Here is a 16384-nt window from a genome sequence, read left to right on the forward strand (position 1 = left end):
TTGGCCTGCTAAACCCAGGGTTGTGAGTTCAATCCTTGAGAGGGCCATCTAGGGATCTGGGGCAGAAAATTGGGGATTGGTCCTGTTTTGAGCAGGGGGTTGGACTAGATGCCCTCCTGAGGTCCCTTCCAATCCTGGTATTCTATGACACATCTCTTCCCTCTTCAGTCTAGCCAATTTCTTTACCTGTTGCTTCACCCAAGTTTCTCTTCCCCCTCCAAGGGACTGAAGAGTTATACGAGTTTAGGTGCAAGACTTGTAATCTTACACTGAAAAAGAAAGATTCACAGAAGAGATGTTTGCCACAAGTGTTGAGTTTCACTATTTTAATATCATGAAATAAAAGTACAAAAACTTTACAGGTATATTGTTTATTACATGAAGATAGAACAGTTAACATTTGCATTTATTTTCTAGCAAAACCTGTATTACCAGTCACTCAGCAGTGTAAATACTAACCACTAATTTCACCACCATGTGTGCATTTTGTTTTAGGAGGAAACTGCAGAGGTAAAGGCAACAATCTTGTGAGGCTTCATTATAACTGAAAAAAATATTCAGCCTGTTTACAACAGAAGCTGTGCTCAAACAGACCGTCCATATTTAATACAGGTTTCACCTAGGAGGCTTTGCAAAAGTGTTAAGACATTTGAACTAGTCATCTTCTTGTCTCAGGGCTGTAAGTGGGGATTTTCTTGTATTATAGGATATTAGCATTTTGAAGTCCTAGTTCTATATATTTGCAAAGATAAACAGTGTGCGTGTATGTGAACGGGGCCTGGGGTGAGACGATGTGCAGTCTTGACATAGCTTGTGCTGTTTATTGAATGAAATCCATGAATTGTTCTATTCTGAAGACAGATCATGAACTGTTGTATGTAAAGTGCAGAAAATTCAGTAGCTATCAGTTGGCTAACCCAAACGTGATTAAAATCAAGTTTATCCAAAGTGGATCTCTGGGAATGCTTATAGGTTGATGTTGCCAAAGCAGTAGTTGACTAAGAAACAAAACCCAGGATTTCACTGTATTTTCTCTGTTTGCTAAAATATCAGCCACATGTCTTCCCCACCCTCAAGTTATTTTTAACCTCATCAAGTGTATACAACACATCAGCAAACATGAAACAAGTAAACCCTTACATTACAATAACCTTATAAAATGTCCTAAACTCAATTTCATACATGCACCTCACATTTTTAGACAAACCTTCAGGTAAAGAATTTACTTATGACAAAGAGATTGAACTGGTCAAAAATGCTATGTCCTTTGTTGGATCATGTGGTATCCTTTCAAATAATTCATAATTTCATGAAGCATGCATGAAACCAAATTGTGAGTTTACAAATAAATAAAATGGCGCTCACCATTATTACTGATTTTATATATTTTATCATTTATCGAAATGATTAACTTAACTCAGTCCCTTAAGGATGAATTTTGGGGGTGTTTAAAATAAAAATATTTGGAAATCGTAAGCACATTTAAAATTGTTAGAACTATGCTTTGTTTTTGGAAGGGTCATCCTTGTTTCTTCTCTTTACGTCCCAATTATAAACTCTAGCCATATCTGAGGGTATAGTTAAGGAAGCTGCTATAATGCAAAAAGAGATAACTAATTGCAGAACCACCCATGTATGTTCAATCCAAGTTAATCTTGCTTGTTTCACTGATGCATGACAGACAATATAGAAACCGATTAACAGAACAGTTGACTGCAGTGCAGAACCTTGATGCTGTGGAAATTGTGACAACTGACAAGGCAGCTATACATGGTCACTACTCATGGTCACTCCCCTGTTCAGAGGATCTACATGCTAACAATTACATATTTTTTGCACATACATTTCTCCCTTCATATTTACTTCCACTCCTATGTGCCAAAGCTAAAACTGCTTCCAGTTGCAACTTATCCCTTTTTGGTTGCCACGTTTACCTATTTCAGCCATTCATGACTTTATTCAGCACTGAATGTCCTTTAACATTGGCAACATTTGAAACCCTAATAGCTCCCCTCCAGTACTAATAAATAGCTAAAGTATCAGTCTTCAACTAGGTAAATAATCTGTGCTCATTGCTAAAGGCAGGTTTGAAGCAGACAATCCAAAAACATAATGCAAAATGAATGTGATACTATCAAGACTCCCCAGAGAGGTTCGTTAACATGGTTCCAGCACTGGCTTTCTTGCTCACAAGAGCATCAAGGTGGCAGTTGAATTAGGTATTCTGCTGGTGGAGAACACAAAGACCACCACTTGTGTACTATCCAGAGTTGTGCCAAGGAACCATTTTGCTCTGAAGCGTCAATAAATCCAATTGGCTACCAACTCTAAGTACTAGTCTATGTCCTCAAGTTACCCACTTAGAACTGCAGTGCCCATCACAACAAGTTGCATTCGTAGCCCATTTTCCAGCTCTGTCTGTTAAGAGATGGAATTCCAACAGGGACTAGCTGTGTTACATTAAACTGTCCCTTCCCTTGCTCAGAATTTGAGACACAAAGTCCACCATTACCATTCAAGACAGCTACTTGCTAATCCTCCATCCACTACTCTGGTTAGGGAAAGCAAATAAACAGAGCTGAATAACACATTTCTCTTTCTAAAAATATATTTATCTGTGGAAAGGTGAGAAAAATTTGTACCAGTGTTTAAATTAAAAGTTTTTTTTTTCCCCTCCAAAAGGATACTAACTTCTGTGGTGGTGAACTGATCTCTAAGAAAATCCAGGTCTTCCTCTAGAGACTCAAGATTTCTTGTGGCTGTAGACAAATTCTTTTCTAACAGAGCCTGGGCTTCATCAATATCATATTCAAGCATCACATTGGCCTAAAAGAAAAGATATTTAATTTTAATATAGCTTTTACTCTAGGTTGAACATCTTAAAGAAAACATTAACTCTTTCCAAGGGGAATGTTACAAATGTTTCAGACTGATTCTAACCTACTATGTAGACAGACACTCACAGATATACACCAAAGCTAGCCATGTAAACAAAAAGGAAGTGCAATGCAGGGACCTATGTGTGGCCTTTATCACCTCAGTATTTAAGTAAAACCCACAAAAGGCTTGCAAATATTTCTCCCCATGTCATTTTAAGCAACAAATGGATGCTTGCTGCATTTGTGGACAGCAGTCAAAAACAAAAGCAAGACTTTAGTGTTTTCAGAATTACATACATTTTAATTAACACAATTCTAACATTCCTTTTCAAAATGGAAGAGGGCTCCCTCAGCAAGAGTTTCTCCAAAATATCTTTAAAATGTTAAAAATATACTACTTTTAATAAAGTCTTCTGGAAACATCCAGATTCAACAGCAGAATGCTCTTACCCTAGTATCCCCCAACAACAAATCAACAAAACCATCTGACGCAATTTAGGACAAAATTCTTTTTTGACATATACATGGCAGATCTTATCACTAATACGTTGTTCTCTCGGTGCATGAGTCCCCCTGTCGAAAGACCAACAATGTCAAGTGAAGGTGCTGAAGACCCAGAGGAGTTTTGTCCTTTGTGAGTACTGAGTAAGAGTTATATACAGTTTTTCAACATTATTTTCTTTATTTGGAGATCGGTGCTTACAATTTCACATCTATGTAGCAACTAGCATCAGTTGTCAAGTGCATTGTGATTCAGTGGAATTTCACAGAATCAGAGTTAGAGATATAACAGAGCTCTTCTATCTTCCAGACTATTAAATTAATTCTGGGAGTGATTTTCAAAGGCATAAATGGCAGGTTGGCACTAAATAGTGGAAGACAACATTAACATACATTCTTGAAGGATTGTGGGGCAAAAAAAGGAACCACCAACATTGAGCAAACATTCCACAGAAAAACATGTTAGCATTGGTTTGGATCACTGTATGTTACTTCTTATGACTCTGGAATAACAACTCCTACAGGTAGCCTCCATGAGACCGAGGATGCACTAATTATTTTTTCCTTGACAAAGAAAGCCTTAACTTTTCAAGAAAGCAATTAGAAACAAAGCATACACAGCCCAATACAAACCAATATATGCTGTAAGCCATGAGGAGGCAGTAAGGTCAAGGCATGCCCAAAAACCGCATAAAACCTGTCATAAAATGCATTGTTAGCATGACTAATTTTTTGTGGCAGGTTTATCTGTGTGTGAATACAAGTTAATGGCAACAAATATTCAATGCAAAAAAGCCACTGGCCCCATATTTTGACAGTTGTAAATGAATGTGAATACACCACACACAAAAGCCCGCAACAGCTTTCATGGAGCCAAAGCTATATGAATTCTGCAGGCAGGCTCTTACACTGATGGGGACCAGGGAGAAATCCTTCAGAAAAGCTGACATTTAATAAAGGATGCTCAGGTTGGAATGAAGTTCTAAACGTTTCCAAAACTTCCGTACTTCAAGCCCTCACTAAGTGCTTGTCTTCATAAGGATAAAGCCTAAAATAGCTAGTGTGCACTAACTGCCCCCGTGGACACTCTTATTCCATACTAAGAGTGCCTTTGTGCAGATAACTTGAGTAAGAGAGCATCATATAGCTCTGTGTGCAGACCATGTTTTTGCCCTAACCGGGAGACTCAGCTCTGGCATGGGGAGTTCAGGGACTTAGTGGTCTCAAAATAAACATTAGTAAGTTAGTTATCTTTGCAGTTAAGGAAAGGTATGAACACAGAATATCCCTGCTTGATATCGCTTAAGTACTTAGAGGTCTCTTTTGTTTAAAGCCTTTGACCCAGCCAAGCCGTTATCTGGGCTTAGATACAAAGTTGATAAGTGCCCTATAAATATGTAAGATACAAGACAAATCCTTTCCTCATTTGAAATACAATGTAGATACTTCGTGAATAGGGTAGTAAGAGGCTATATATGGCTAAACATACAGAAGACAAATAGAAAAATATTAACAGACCTAATTGTCAAAACAAACTGTTTTACTGGGCATGTGCCTTCAAGGCAGTGGTGGAGTGGTATTCTGAACCACAGTGCAATAATGAAATACCTATAATCAATCATTCTGATTAATTTAATCTTAAAGAAAAGCCAGATCGGAATTTATGGCTCATCAGAAAAAAGTGTGAGCGTTAAATAAAACGGATTAAATTAAGTCCCTAACATGTTGAAATTGCCCTGTAAGGTTTACTTCACAGACAAAGCAGTTTTTATTGTTGCAAGCAGCAGAGTCAATGTAAACTGCAGACTAGCTACATCATGTTCTGCTGCAAACATAATCAACAAGATTGCGAGATAAATATTCACAGCTCCGAATTTATTGACAGTTGTTGGTCATTATACATAAAGTAAGAAAAAGCAAACTGAAAATGTACAATTATGGTTAGAAAAAGTCACCATATAAAAATGCCAGCTTCTTCCTTAACAGTTTTAGCCCATTTGACTTTACCCCTCGAAAAAGTGTGTCACTACTTGGGACTCCCGTTACCCCTGCAGAGCCAACAGCTAGGGAGGAGAGAGAGTTGGAGTCTGTTCTGGTTTGTGCTTTGACATACCAGTCGGCCCTCCACCTGGAACTTAGCTAAGCTGTGCCAAGTCAAAGACAATGGGGCTGCACAGGGGTAGCTGAAGAATCTTAATTACTGATGCAAAAGCCAAAAAGAATACAGCTTGATTTTCAGACCCAAAGTTGAATCTAAAGGGTTCTCTCAGATATTTTTAAAATGTCTATTACTGCAATATTAATTTGTATTACCATAGTGACTATGAGCCCCAGTCATGAACCAAAACCCCATTGAGCTAGATGCTGTATAAACACAGAACAAAAAACCTGTCCATACTCCAAAGAGCTTACAAGTGGTAAGGCATAAGTTAGAAATGGAAGAGATGGGAAAAGAAACAAAGACACTGCTTTTCAAAAACAAACACCACAGTGTCTCCCTTCAGCGTATAATTGCATAAATTATTGCACTAAAAATTTTACAGCATTTTCTTAGCCTTGTGGTGTCTTGTAAATTAAGACTATAGTTATGCAAGTTACTTGTCCAGAATCTAGTACCTACTATTCCATGAAGACCTTTTTGCACTGAACTCCCACTGGAGGCTGGAGTAGGGACCAATTACTTGATCACCTAAATGTGCTGTTTTTCTAGTTCTGACCATAATTATACTTTTAGAAATTACACCAGGTACTTAACTTTCCTTATACTTCATACAATTCCATTAAACTCAATGATTGCACAGAATTTTGTCCTGCTGAGTGGTAGAGATAAACAATTATTTAAAAATATTTTAGAGGCATTCTGTAGTTACTTACCCCCAACCACAAACAGACTTTATCCGTAGGAGGAACTGATGCTTTACAGTAGAGGTTATCTGCCAATAAAAATCTGGTCTCCATTGGGTTTGTGGATTCCTTAAGATAGATCACAGAACTTGAAGTTGCTACTTGCATTGCAAATGGTTAAGACAGCATACAGAAACTAGAGTAAAGAACACACTTTTCAGCTTTTTTTTTAAAAGTAATATGTGACTATTCAACTTTCGGGGGACTACTGTAAACTTTTACTTCAAAATAGAAGTTAAAACCCCAAATTTGAGAACAGCGTGTTATAAGGTGGTGATTTTATACACAAATTAGAAATGGCTACAAAGACTAACAGTCCATGGAGCCCAAGCTTAGTGCATCATTTGCAGCTATTAAAAGTGAAGTTTACAGCGGGAATGTTAACTTTCTGAAAGCTAGTAAATAAAGTTATATGCCTTAAGAATAATTCCACTGTAACTTATAAAAGCGAATTATGTATGCTCTCCAAAACATTTATTGAAATGTTTTCTGCTAGTATGGAAAAGCTGTTAGCTTTATTTATTCATACCCCATTAAATAATCAAAATAGTTTACCTTTTTCTTCTGCATATATTTTAAAATGTCTAATGTCTGTTTAATTTCAGGAATCTGACTTTTTAGCCTGTGAATTAACAAGAATCATAATTTAGTATTTTGCACATACAGATAAGATTCCCCAAACAATTAGCTATTACATAATCCAATCTTTTCTTTTTAATTTTAGAAACTCAAGTTCTACAGACCTTCTCTATTCATTTTAATCAGCTATTAAAGTCATAATTAGGCCTAGAATTTAACACAAATACTTCACTTCTGAATATATAAGATATCTAGCAAGTACACTTAACTAGGGAGGCTGGATGTACCTGGCATGTTCCAACATTCTAATCAATACAATGAATACAAGGCAAATTCTGATGGCACAAGCATGTTACTCTGAGCGAAGAATTAAAATTAGAGCTGGTCAGAAATTTTCTCATGGAACATTCATCAGAAAATGCTGATTAATCAAAATTGAAAAGTTCTGCGGGAATGTGGCAATTTAGGCAAATCCTTTAATAGAAACTTGCTTGGTTTACTGCCAGCTCCCCCACTCGTGCCTCCATCTCTTTGGCAACCCAGACTCCACAGCAGCTTGCCAGGTTGGCTGCAAAGGCAGGCAGTGGAGTTATTCATAGATAAGGATCCCCCTCAATAAAAGCAAGCCCCAGTATCTGCCTCTGTTATTGCTCACAGCTTTCTCCAAAAGTAGCAGCTGAGTAAAATTAATAAAGCCTGGTCAGTTCACAGTGCTATTCAGTGGCAGGGAGCAGTGGATCTGACAATCATTTCAATTTCAGTCAACTCTTTAGGTTCACAAGCAACTGGGCAGCCAAGCTGCCACAATGCAGTTCCCAGATCCTAGGGCATCTTATTTCATTTTAGTAACACCAAAAAGTTGTGAAAGTATTTAAATCAAGACTTGATGTCTTTCTAAAAAGATAACTTGCTAAAGCAGAAGTTATGGGTTTTCACACATTCTCTATACCTGTCAAAAAATGCATGTGTTCTGAAACACCATAGTCAGTGCGCTCTCAAAAACGAAGTGATGCTCTCTTTCTTTCTCCAAGCTTATGAATTTTAAGGGTGCTGGATGAGTTGGTACTACCAGTTAACATTAAGAAATGGACTGCAGTAACTATTTTAGTGACCACAAGACTTATTTTGAAAAAATGGGAAATCTGCAATTCCTCCCTCATATACAGACTGGCATAGGGAACCCTCTACTATTGTATTAATGGAAAAAATGACTGTAATAGAAACACTTGGAAAAATTGAGGATGTCTGATCATACATGAAACTATTGCATACTTTTGCAGTTTAGTATATGCTAGTCCCGACACTTGTAGGTTATGTTCTCACTTATCTATTTAGTCACTTTAATAACTGATGCCTTGCATGACCTCTGCAGGTTTGGGGTTTTTTCTTTGCTTTTTCCAGGTTTTGCAAACAATGAATGTTAAATTTTGTTATATTTATGCTATTTATATCTTGAGCCTATATTTATATATGTTTTGTTTTATTATGTGTTTATATTTTATATAAAAATAAAAAGTAAACAAAAGTTACTAGCTTGGTGTAAAAGTGCCTTGGTGAAATTTTATGACCTGTCTTTATGCAGGCGGTCAGACTAGACAGTCAGAGTAGTCATTTCTGGCCTTAAAGTCTATCAAGCTATAAACTCAGGCTTACTGACACTGCTGATCAGTCTGTGGGGAAAAAAAACGTGGAGTTGCACCTTTCTAAATTTACTGCATTATTGGCACTGCTAATACTTCCCGTCACTTCTTAAGGCAGTTGGAAATACTAAACAAAATATAACCTTTTTTTGAAATCTTTTTTTCAATTTCCAAACTTTGAAAAAAAAATTTAACTCACCTCCTTTTCTTCTGAGCAAGGTTAAGTTCCATAAATTTATATTTCTGATATTGTTCATCCAGCTTCTTAAGCACTACATCTGCAGTTTCATTTCCAGGCTGTTTCATAAAAGAATCTACATCCTCCTTTAAGAAAAAGATAAAATTAAGAATTTTACAGAAACCCAAGATCTAATTATGTGATCAGAAAGATTAGGTAGACAAAAGTTATTTTGCACTAAAAGTGATTTTATACCTTCAATCGTTATTTTCCCTTGACACATCACTCAGAGCTTTGCTTGCCTAGAACCTAGATCATGTCCAGTGGACACAGAAGCTATTTCACAATGCTAGAGTTGTTGGTGCATATACCTTACAGTTTCAGCCACATGCAACATGAAATTGTATCTTCTTTTCCATTCGAAAGTGTAGTATCACATAACCTCTTTGTATTTCAGTTTCCCCATCTATAAAATACAGATCATACTTCCTTTTCACACTCTTTGGCTATTCAAATTGTAAGCTCTTTGGGACAGAGACCATCTTACTATATATAAATAAAGTGCCTAGGGCAAAAGGGCCATGATCTTTGTTGGGACTTCTACGCACTTTTGCAATACAAAGAATTAATCTTTCTAGGGCCACTACTTTTAGATTTCTTACTGAGTATTTTGTCAGGAAAGTAGTGACATTCATGTTAAAGAAATGTGATTACAGTTCATTCACAAGCTATTGGTTTGACAGAGTTTGTTTATACATATATCCTGCTAGATGACCAAAAAAAAAAAAAAAAGGCCCTTTCTCAATTTACTCTTTTATATCTAGAGGCTTCCATTTTTTACTAATGCAAAAACCCCCAACAATTCCATTAATATAGACTGTGTATGTTTATGGTGCTTTATTGCAGTGATATTTATTTAAATAGGCAGGTTGGTTTTATTATAGTTTACTATGCCACTGACAGCATAAATCCCCTTGGGCTATGGAGACTCACTGTGCACTTGCCCAAATAGGCAAGTGCAGTCAACCTGCTTTCTCAGCATAGAGCCAACAACCAAACGTGAATTCCAAGCTTCATCTGAAGTAGGAGTTCACATTGCTGCCTCCCGATACATAATCTACAAAGTCTCATGGACAAGACACTAGACTGGGAGTCAAGAGACTGCATTTCAAAGACTCTATTTATGTAGCACCTTTTGGATGCAAGGCACCATATAAGCATGATCTATAATCACAAAAACTTCATCTTCCCAGACTAATTCCTTAACTTAACTAATTCCTTCCTGCCTCTGGAAGACAGCTTGCAAAAGTGTATTAGGACCAACTTGTAAAACTGTTTCACAAAACCCCACAACAGACTTCAAGCAGCTTTCTCAGGTAAATAGTTTACAAAGAGATTCCAGCTGTGGCACCCAACTCATGGGGCTGCATTAACTGTGCTAGTGCTTACTCTTACTTTCACTTTCACTTGCGAATTTCAGCAGCTCACTAAAGGCATCTTACCTTCTCCTTCTGAAGATGACAAAATATGATCATCGTTTTTCCAGTTGTCGAACAGTCCCCTACTGTGTTACAATTTGGCTCTGATGGTCTTTTAATTGGCAATGAGGTGTTATACGTTCAGTCAAGTCAAAAAGCGTGTGCATTTATCATCATTACCAACATATCTATTGAACAGGAGTGACATACTCCATACTGAATCAATCTCTTTTTAGACACGGATTCATACACAACATTCTCAACGGTGTACAAAGTCACCAACACCTTCATTAACACTTTTCAATCAACCGACACATCAGAGAATTGGTTGCCTACATGAGATGGTCTGCCAGACACTGCAGACGCATCAATAATTTCAAGGCACTTCAAGAATATATCATTAGAAGAAGAATTCACAATAAGAATAGCCATAAAACAGGAAAGACTCAAGACGGCACCCCCAATGGAACACCATTAAAAACTACTTGTAATACAATGAGACTTGAAACCTCATTCATTTGGAAAAATATCTCCAGATCCCTTCTGTACCAAGTTAATATCAATTTCCAAGTACTGTAGCATCACACTGTAAGTAAGAGCAGTAGATGTATGTGAAAAGGTCAGTTTCCCACACTGAGAAACATAACTTTTTAATCTTTGTAAAACCTAATCACTACTTTTGATCTGGTACACAAAGCTAAAAGTCAAAATAGAAGCAAAGAATTAAGAGACTACATAGCAATATCTACCTTGACTACTCTTCAAGTAATAAAAAGGAGACTCTTTCAGAGACTGAAGTGTCAAAAGAGAATGAGCTGAACAAATTATACAGCAACGAGTCAATAGGATCAATAGCACTCATTCAGGAGTTCTGAAGAAACTCAAGAAGGAGGTGGAAAAGTTACTAACAAAATATGCAATCTCTCATTAAGATCAGCTACTATGCCAGAGGACTAGACACTAGCAAGCTGCAAGAATGATCCTGGATATTGTAAACCTTACTTTACTGCCAAGTGAATTGATGGCAATAATTCAAGAATTATAAAACACCTAAATTCACATAATATAATAGTCAGATCAGCATGGCTTCTGTAGAGGACAAAGTCATGATTCTTCAGTCTCCTAGAGTTCTCTGGTGAAGCAACAAGATATTGGGGGAAAGAGCCGATGAACATAACGGATTTGGACTTTCAAGAAGTCTTTCACAAAATCCCTCATCAAGAAGTAGTAAGGATTAAAGGAACCTAAACTAAGTAATCATGGCATAGAGGTCGTATAATGAAATATACCCTAAGGGTCCATACTGGGGTGTTTAATATTCTCATTAATATTGGAATGGGAGACAAGAGAAACAGCAACATAGTTTAAGGTTTTCCAATGACATTGTTTAGGACATAAGAAATACAAGATAGGCAAGGTAATATCTTTTTATTGGACCAATTTCTGTTGGTGGAAGGGACAAGCTTTCGAGTTTCCTGGAGCTCTTCCTTAGGTCTGAAAAAAGCTCCGTGAATCTCAGAAGCTTGTCTCTTCTTAAATGCTAGATAGTTGAATAGATAATGGCAAATGAAATTTATTGCTAGAAAACGCAAGGCAATAACATGGGGGAAAATAACTTAAAATATATACACATTCTGGGTTTCAAATTAACTACAGCACTCAAGAAGAGATCTAGAGGTCATCACCGACAGCTCAATAAAAACTTCTGTTCAACGTGCAGTAGCAGTCAAAACACCAAAATGATAAGCTATAGAAAGGTTTCAGAGTAGCAGCTGTGTTAGTCTGTATTCGCAAAAAGAAAAGGAGGACTTGTGGCACCTTAGAGACTAACCAATTTATTTGAGCATAAGCTTTCGTGAGCTACAGCTCATGCATCCGATGAAGTGAGCTGTAGCTCACGAAAGCTTATGCTCAAGCTATAGAAAGAACTAGTTCGTGAAATAATTCTGAAATTGTATTGCCTTTATACAAGTTGATGGACTACCTTCTCTTGAATAACAGCCAACAATTTTTAAACTGTTGAGTGATTGTGCACCCAACTTCTCAGCACTTTCTGAAAATCAAGTCACACTTAAGAAGTGTCAAACTGAGCACCTAAAGTCACCTTTGAAAATCCTGACCAGTGTTCAGTTCTGCCCATGCTGCAAAATGTATAAAAAAAATCGAAGGGGTAAGGAAAATGATTAGAGGCATGGGAAGAGCTCTATATGAGGAGAGATGGAAAAGAGCTCACTGCTTACTTTAAAAGGGATGTGAATAAGAAGGAACATGACTTAATTTAATGAATGGTAAAGAAGGTCATTCAGGCATTCCTGTTAATAAACAAAGTTTCTCAAAACACAAGAATGAGAGGATAGACAATTAATTTGAAAGGTAAGTTTAAAACTTAAAAATAAAATGCATGTGAATCTTTTTGCCCCAATATCAAACTCAGTCTTAGACGTCAAAAAGGATTAGCCATTTGTATGGATACAAAGGACATTCATAGTAAAATTATACAGAACTATATATGATAAATATAAACCCTCATGCTTTGGGTCGCAAGTATTAACTGACTAGAAGCTTCCCAAATAAGTAGATTATTCTGTAAATAAATATCCATTACAGGGATTCTAGCAATTTTCTGTGAAACATTTAGTAGTGGCCACTCTTGAAGACTAGACACCTAACTAGACAGCATGCTTCTCGGAGCCATTAATGCAACTTCTTTCTTCCTAAAATGATTTTAAATTTATTAAAAAACGTCCTATAACAACATCACAATACACAATATTCCGTCCTTCCAGTAAAGTTTTTCAAACTCACTTTTCCTTTTTTAAATACCGGGTTGCCTTTACAAGTTCGTTAGTATACTGACTAATCTAAACAACATATAGTCAGTGGTCATGTCAGTTTTCAGTCTAAACTCTGTCATCAAGGCAAGTTGATCATAGTGCAGATTTATTTTTCCCCCCCTCAGACTTTTGAAGGAAATTCAATATAGCAAAAAAGCACACTTTGTTTCAAAGATATGTGATGCTGTTTAATTTTCCAAGAGGAAAAAAGATGGCTCACCACCTTAGAGTCAAAATAATTTCTCTGTACAGGACAACACCAGTTTTCCCCAAGAGCTCTGGAGATATCAAGACACCTTAAGGGAAAGCAAGGTTTCAGATAGATAAAGACAGAGCATTTCGCACCGAGTATTGTTGCTTTGGATGCAGATGACAATAGGCTAACCAGGGATCACTGAGTTGTACGATACAAGACTCTATCTAGTCTGCTCAGTTTGACCTCACAGAACTTTACACAAAAGAAAACCTCAGATTTCGGATACCGACCCACTCCCTACACGCACACTCACATCCACCATAAACTGCATTAGTATCCGAGTCTGGGGCACACAGATGACACGACCTAGGTTGCGACAGCGCTGAATCCAGAACTGCATCCACGAGGGTTACCTCCCAGCCCCGCAAAGCGCCCCCCACCACTGCGGGTGTGAGTCACAGCAGCCCAGCCCGCGATCAGCGCAGCCGGGGGAGCAGGACCCGCGCCCTGACCAAGGCCCGCGCCGAGCGGGCGGCTACAGCAGGAGCGACCCTCCCGACCCCGCCGAGCGCAGCCTCCCTGCTCATCACCAACCCCTACCCCCGCCGCACGCAAACGGGGCCCAGCAGCGCCCCAGCGCAAAAGAAGCCCGCGAGGCCGGGGGAGCTGCGGGCCACCCCCAGGACCCCCCCGTCCCGAGCCGCAGGTGGGGGGAGAGCCAACCACGCCCTGGCAGGGACCCCGGGGCGTGGCCGAAGGGATGGGCGAGGTGCCGCCTTCCCACCCCGGGACCGGACCCGGACCCGGGCCCATCTCCCTCACGACGGCGCCGCCGGCTCGGCTCCGCCCGCTGCCCCCCTAGCGGGCCGGGAGCGGCTCTCACCACGAACACGGCCTCGGGGATGCCCAGGTGGCCCCGTTTTCCGCCCGCGGGCGCCTCGCCGCAACAAATCTCGCCGCTGGTGGCCGCCGCCATCTTGGGGAACCGACGGCGCTGCGTGCCCTGCGTCCGCGCGGCCTGCCTCCGCCGCGCCACACGATTCCTACGTCACTGCGTCAGCGTGAAACCCACCTCCCCTTCGCGCCCATTGGCTGCAGCGCTTTGACTGACAGGGGAGGGTGGGACCGGAGAGGGGTGGGGCTTAGCTGAGTGGGCGGGGTAGGTGCGTGCTAGTGGGCGTGGCGCAGCGGTGGGCTGGGAGAGTGCGAGGAGTCGGAGCTGGGGGCGCTGCCGCTGTAGGGGGCTGCAGAGGGAACGCGGGGAGTGGTTTGATCCCAGCCGCCTGCTCTCTCCTTGCTCCCCCACTGCTGGGTTGCCAGCCAGGGAGGGGCTGTCTCCCTGCCTGTGCGGCCTCCATGGAAAATATGGTACAGCGCAGAGCCCTGCACAGGACTGTGTCTCCTTCCTAGCCACCTCGGACACCGAAATGTTGGAACAACTCGCTTTACGTTGCCGAACTCATATGTATGACAGACTGGCGAGAGATAGAGTGTTTCCCCACTAATTTGGGGGTTGGACTAGATGACCTCCTGAGGTCCCTTCCAACCTGGATATTCTATGATTTAATTATTGCATTCTGGGGCACAGGCGCCAACTCTGGGGGTGCTCTGGGGCTGGAGCACCCACGGGGAAAAAGTGGGTGCTGAGCACTCATCAGCAACCCCCACATCAGTTCCCCTCTTCCCGACAGCGCCTCCCGCCTGCCGGCCCTGCCAGTCCGACCTTCCCCTCTCCCCACGACTCCCGCCATCAGCTGTTTCATCGCATGCAGGTATAGGAGGGGGGAGGAGTGAGGGCACGGCCCACTCGGGGTAAGTGGCAGAACAGGGTGGGAAGAGGTGGGGTGGGGGCAGGGCCCTGGGGGAAGGGCGGGGTGGGGGCAGGGCCTGCTGCAGAGCCAGGGATTGAGCACCCCCTGCACATTGGTAAGTCAGCACCTGTGGTCTGGGGTTTTTTTGCCCACCCAATTCCACCTGCAACAAATAGCATTTTACCTCCCCCATACCCCACTATTATGGTAATGGGTCCTGTAGGATCACAGGCCTGCTGCAGGGCTCTAGTACAGGGCTCTGTAAGGAGCATCAAGGGCTCTGCTGATGGTGCCATTGAACTCCTCTCTCCCGACTTCCACCTCCCATCTCTCCTGGGTGCTCATCTCTCTGCTGTTCTCCTCCATTACCATCTTTTGGATTATTATTGCTGGGTTCAGGTGGGAAAGGGGAAATGTGTCAAGTAAAGTGCTTCCCACATCACCAGCCTTCAGGGTTGTAGATGCTTGACAACCTATTTGAGGTTTGATGGCTGTCACCATAGACTGTTGTATTAATTCTTGGGAAAATTCTTCTTTAACATAGCTGTGCCTCCAGCGGATATGCATTACTATATTTTGTTAACAGGCCCAGCCCAGCTACTCTTTAAAAGCTGTTTTTTTATTTTTGTGTGTGCTGTGAACCTTGTTTTGAATAAGGAGCATGAGGAACTGAGGACCTTAATGAAGAAGATTTGCATTATGTGTTGGCTCTCTAAAATAAATAACTGGACCTCTTTCCACAAAGCGCTTCTTCATCCATGTTGGAAGAAGGATCTCCAGTTTTTTATGAAAAGGATTGCGTTCTTTTTACAGGAATGTCACTCCTTGCAAAACAAGGCTTCAGGGCTTAAATTAGCATTGTTAATCATATCCAGCATGTACATTTTATCTGTCTATGATAGGGTTTTATACTGCTGCCCATCACCATAGATTAGAGATCTTGAGCGCCTTCCATTAGGGATGTAAAATAATAAATGGTTAACCGGTAAGCATTAGTCTTAACTGCCCCTAACAGTTAACCCCCAAACCCAGGTCCAGCCAGAGCAACCCTAGCCAGCCACTCAGAGCAGCCCCAGCTGCACTGACCCCAGCCAGCCAGAGCAGCCCTAGCCCATCGACCCCAACCCCTCTCCCTTTAATTGGTTAACCGATTAAACTATTACAATTATATTGTTTAAACAGTTAACTTTTTAAATGGATATTTACATCCCTACCTTCCATGTGAAATCAATAGCAAAAGTCAGTGGAATTCATGGGGTTTCTGGCATTTTTCCCTCTCTGGGAATCAAAATTCTACTTGGAAGTGGTAGGAGTTTGGGAATAAAGGGGGTGTTTGTATTGTGAGTGTCACTTATGGTGGCGAGGCTCTCTCAAAGAGAAAGTT

The 16384-nt window shown here is 40.5% G+C and overlaps 1 protein-coding gene across 3 annotated transcripts in view; it reads right to left on the reverse strand.

The window, feature by feature from the left end:
- Positions 1 to 311: 311 nt before the first annotated feature.
- LOC311526241 (prefoldin subunit 3) overlaps positions 312 to 16384 on the reverse strand; it is an 80393-nt gene continuing 64320 nt past the window's right edge. The window contains exons 1-6 of one of the 3 annotated variants that reach the window (XM_084639080.1): positions 14073 to 14231; positions 8703 to 8827; positions 6840 to 6906; positions 6255 to 6353; positions 2688 to 2826; positions 312 to 1568 (exon numbers count right to left, since the gene is read on the reverse strand). In XM_084639080.1, coding sequence (XP_084495206.1) covers positions 1498 to 1568; positions 2688 to 2826; positions 6255 to 6353; positions 6840 to 6906; positions 8703 to 8827; positions 14073 to 14165 — 594 coding nt within the window. In that variant the 5' untranslated portion in view covers positions 14166 to 14231 and the 3' untranslated portion in view covers positions 312 to 1497. Of the gene's footprint in view, positions 1569 to 2687; positions 2827 to 6254; positions 6354 to 6839; positions 6907 to 8702; positions 8828 to 10183; positions 10491 to 14072; positions 14232 to 16384 lie in introns of those variants that run through there. The other 2 variants (XM_084639081.1, XM_084639083.1) reach the window with 2 other exon arrangements.

This window comes from Lepidochelys olivacea, assembly GCF_965140295.1.
Source record: "Lepidochelys olivacea isolate rLepOli2 genome assembly, chromosome: 9".
Taxonomy (NCBI): Eukaryota; Metazoa; Chordata; order Testudines; family Cheloniidae; genus Lepidochelys; species Lepidochelys olivacea.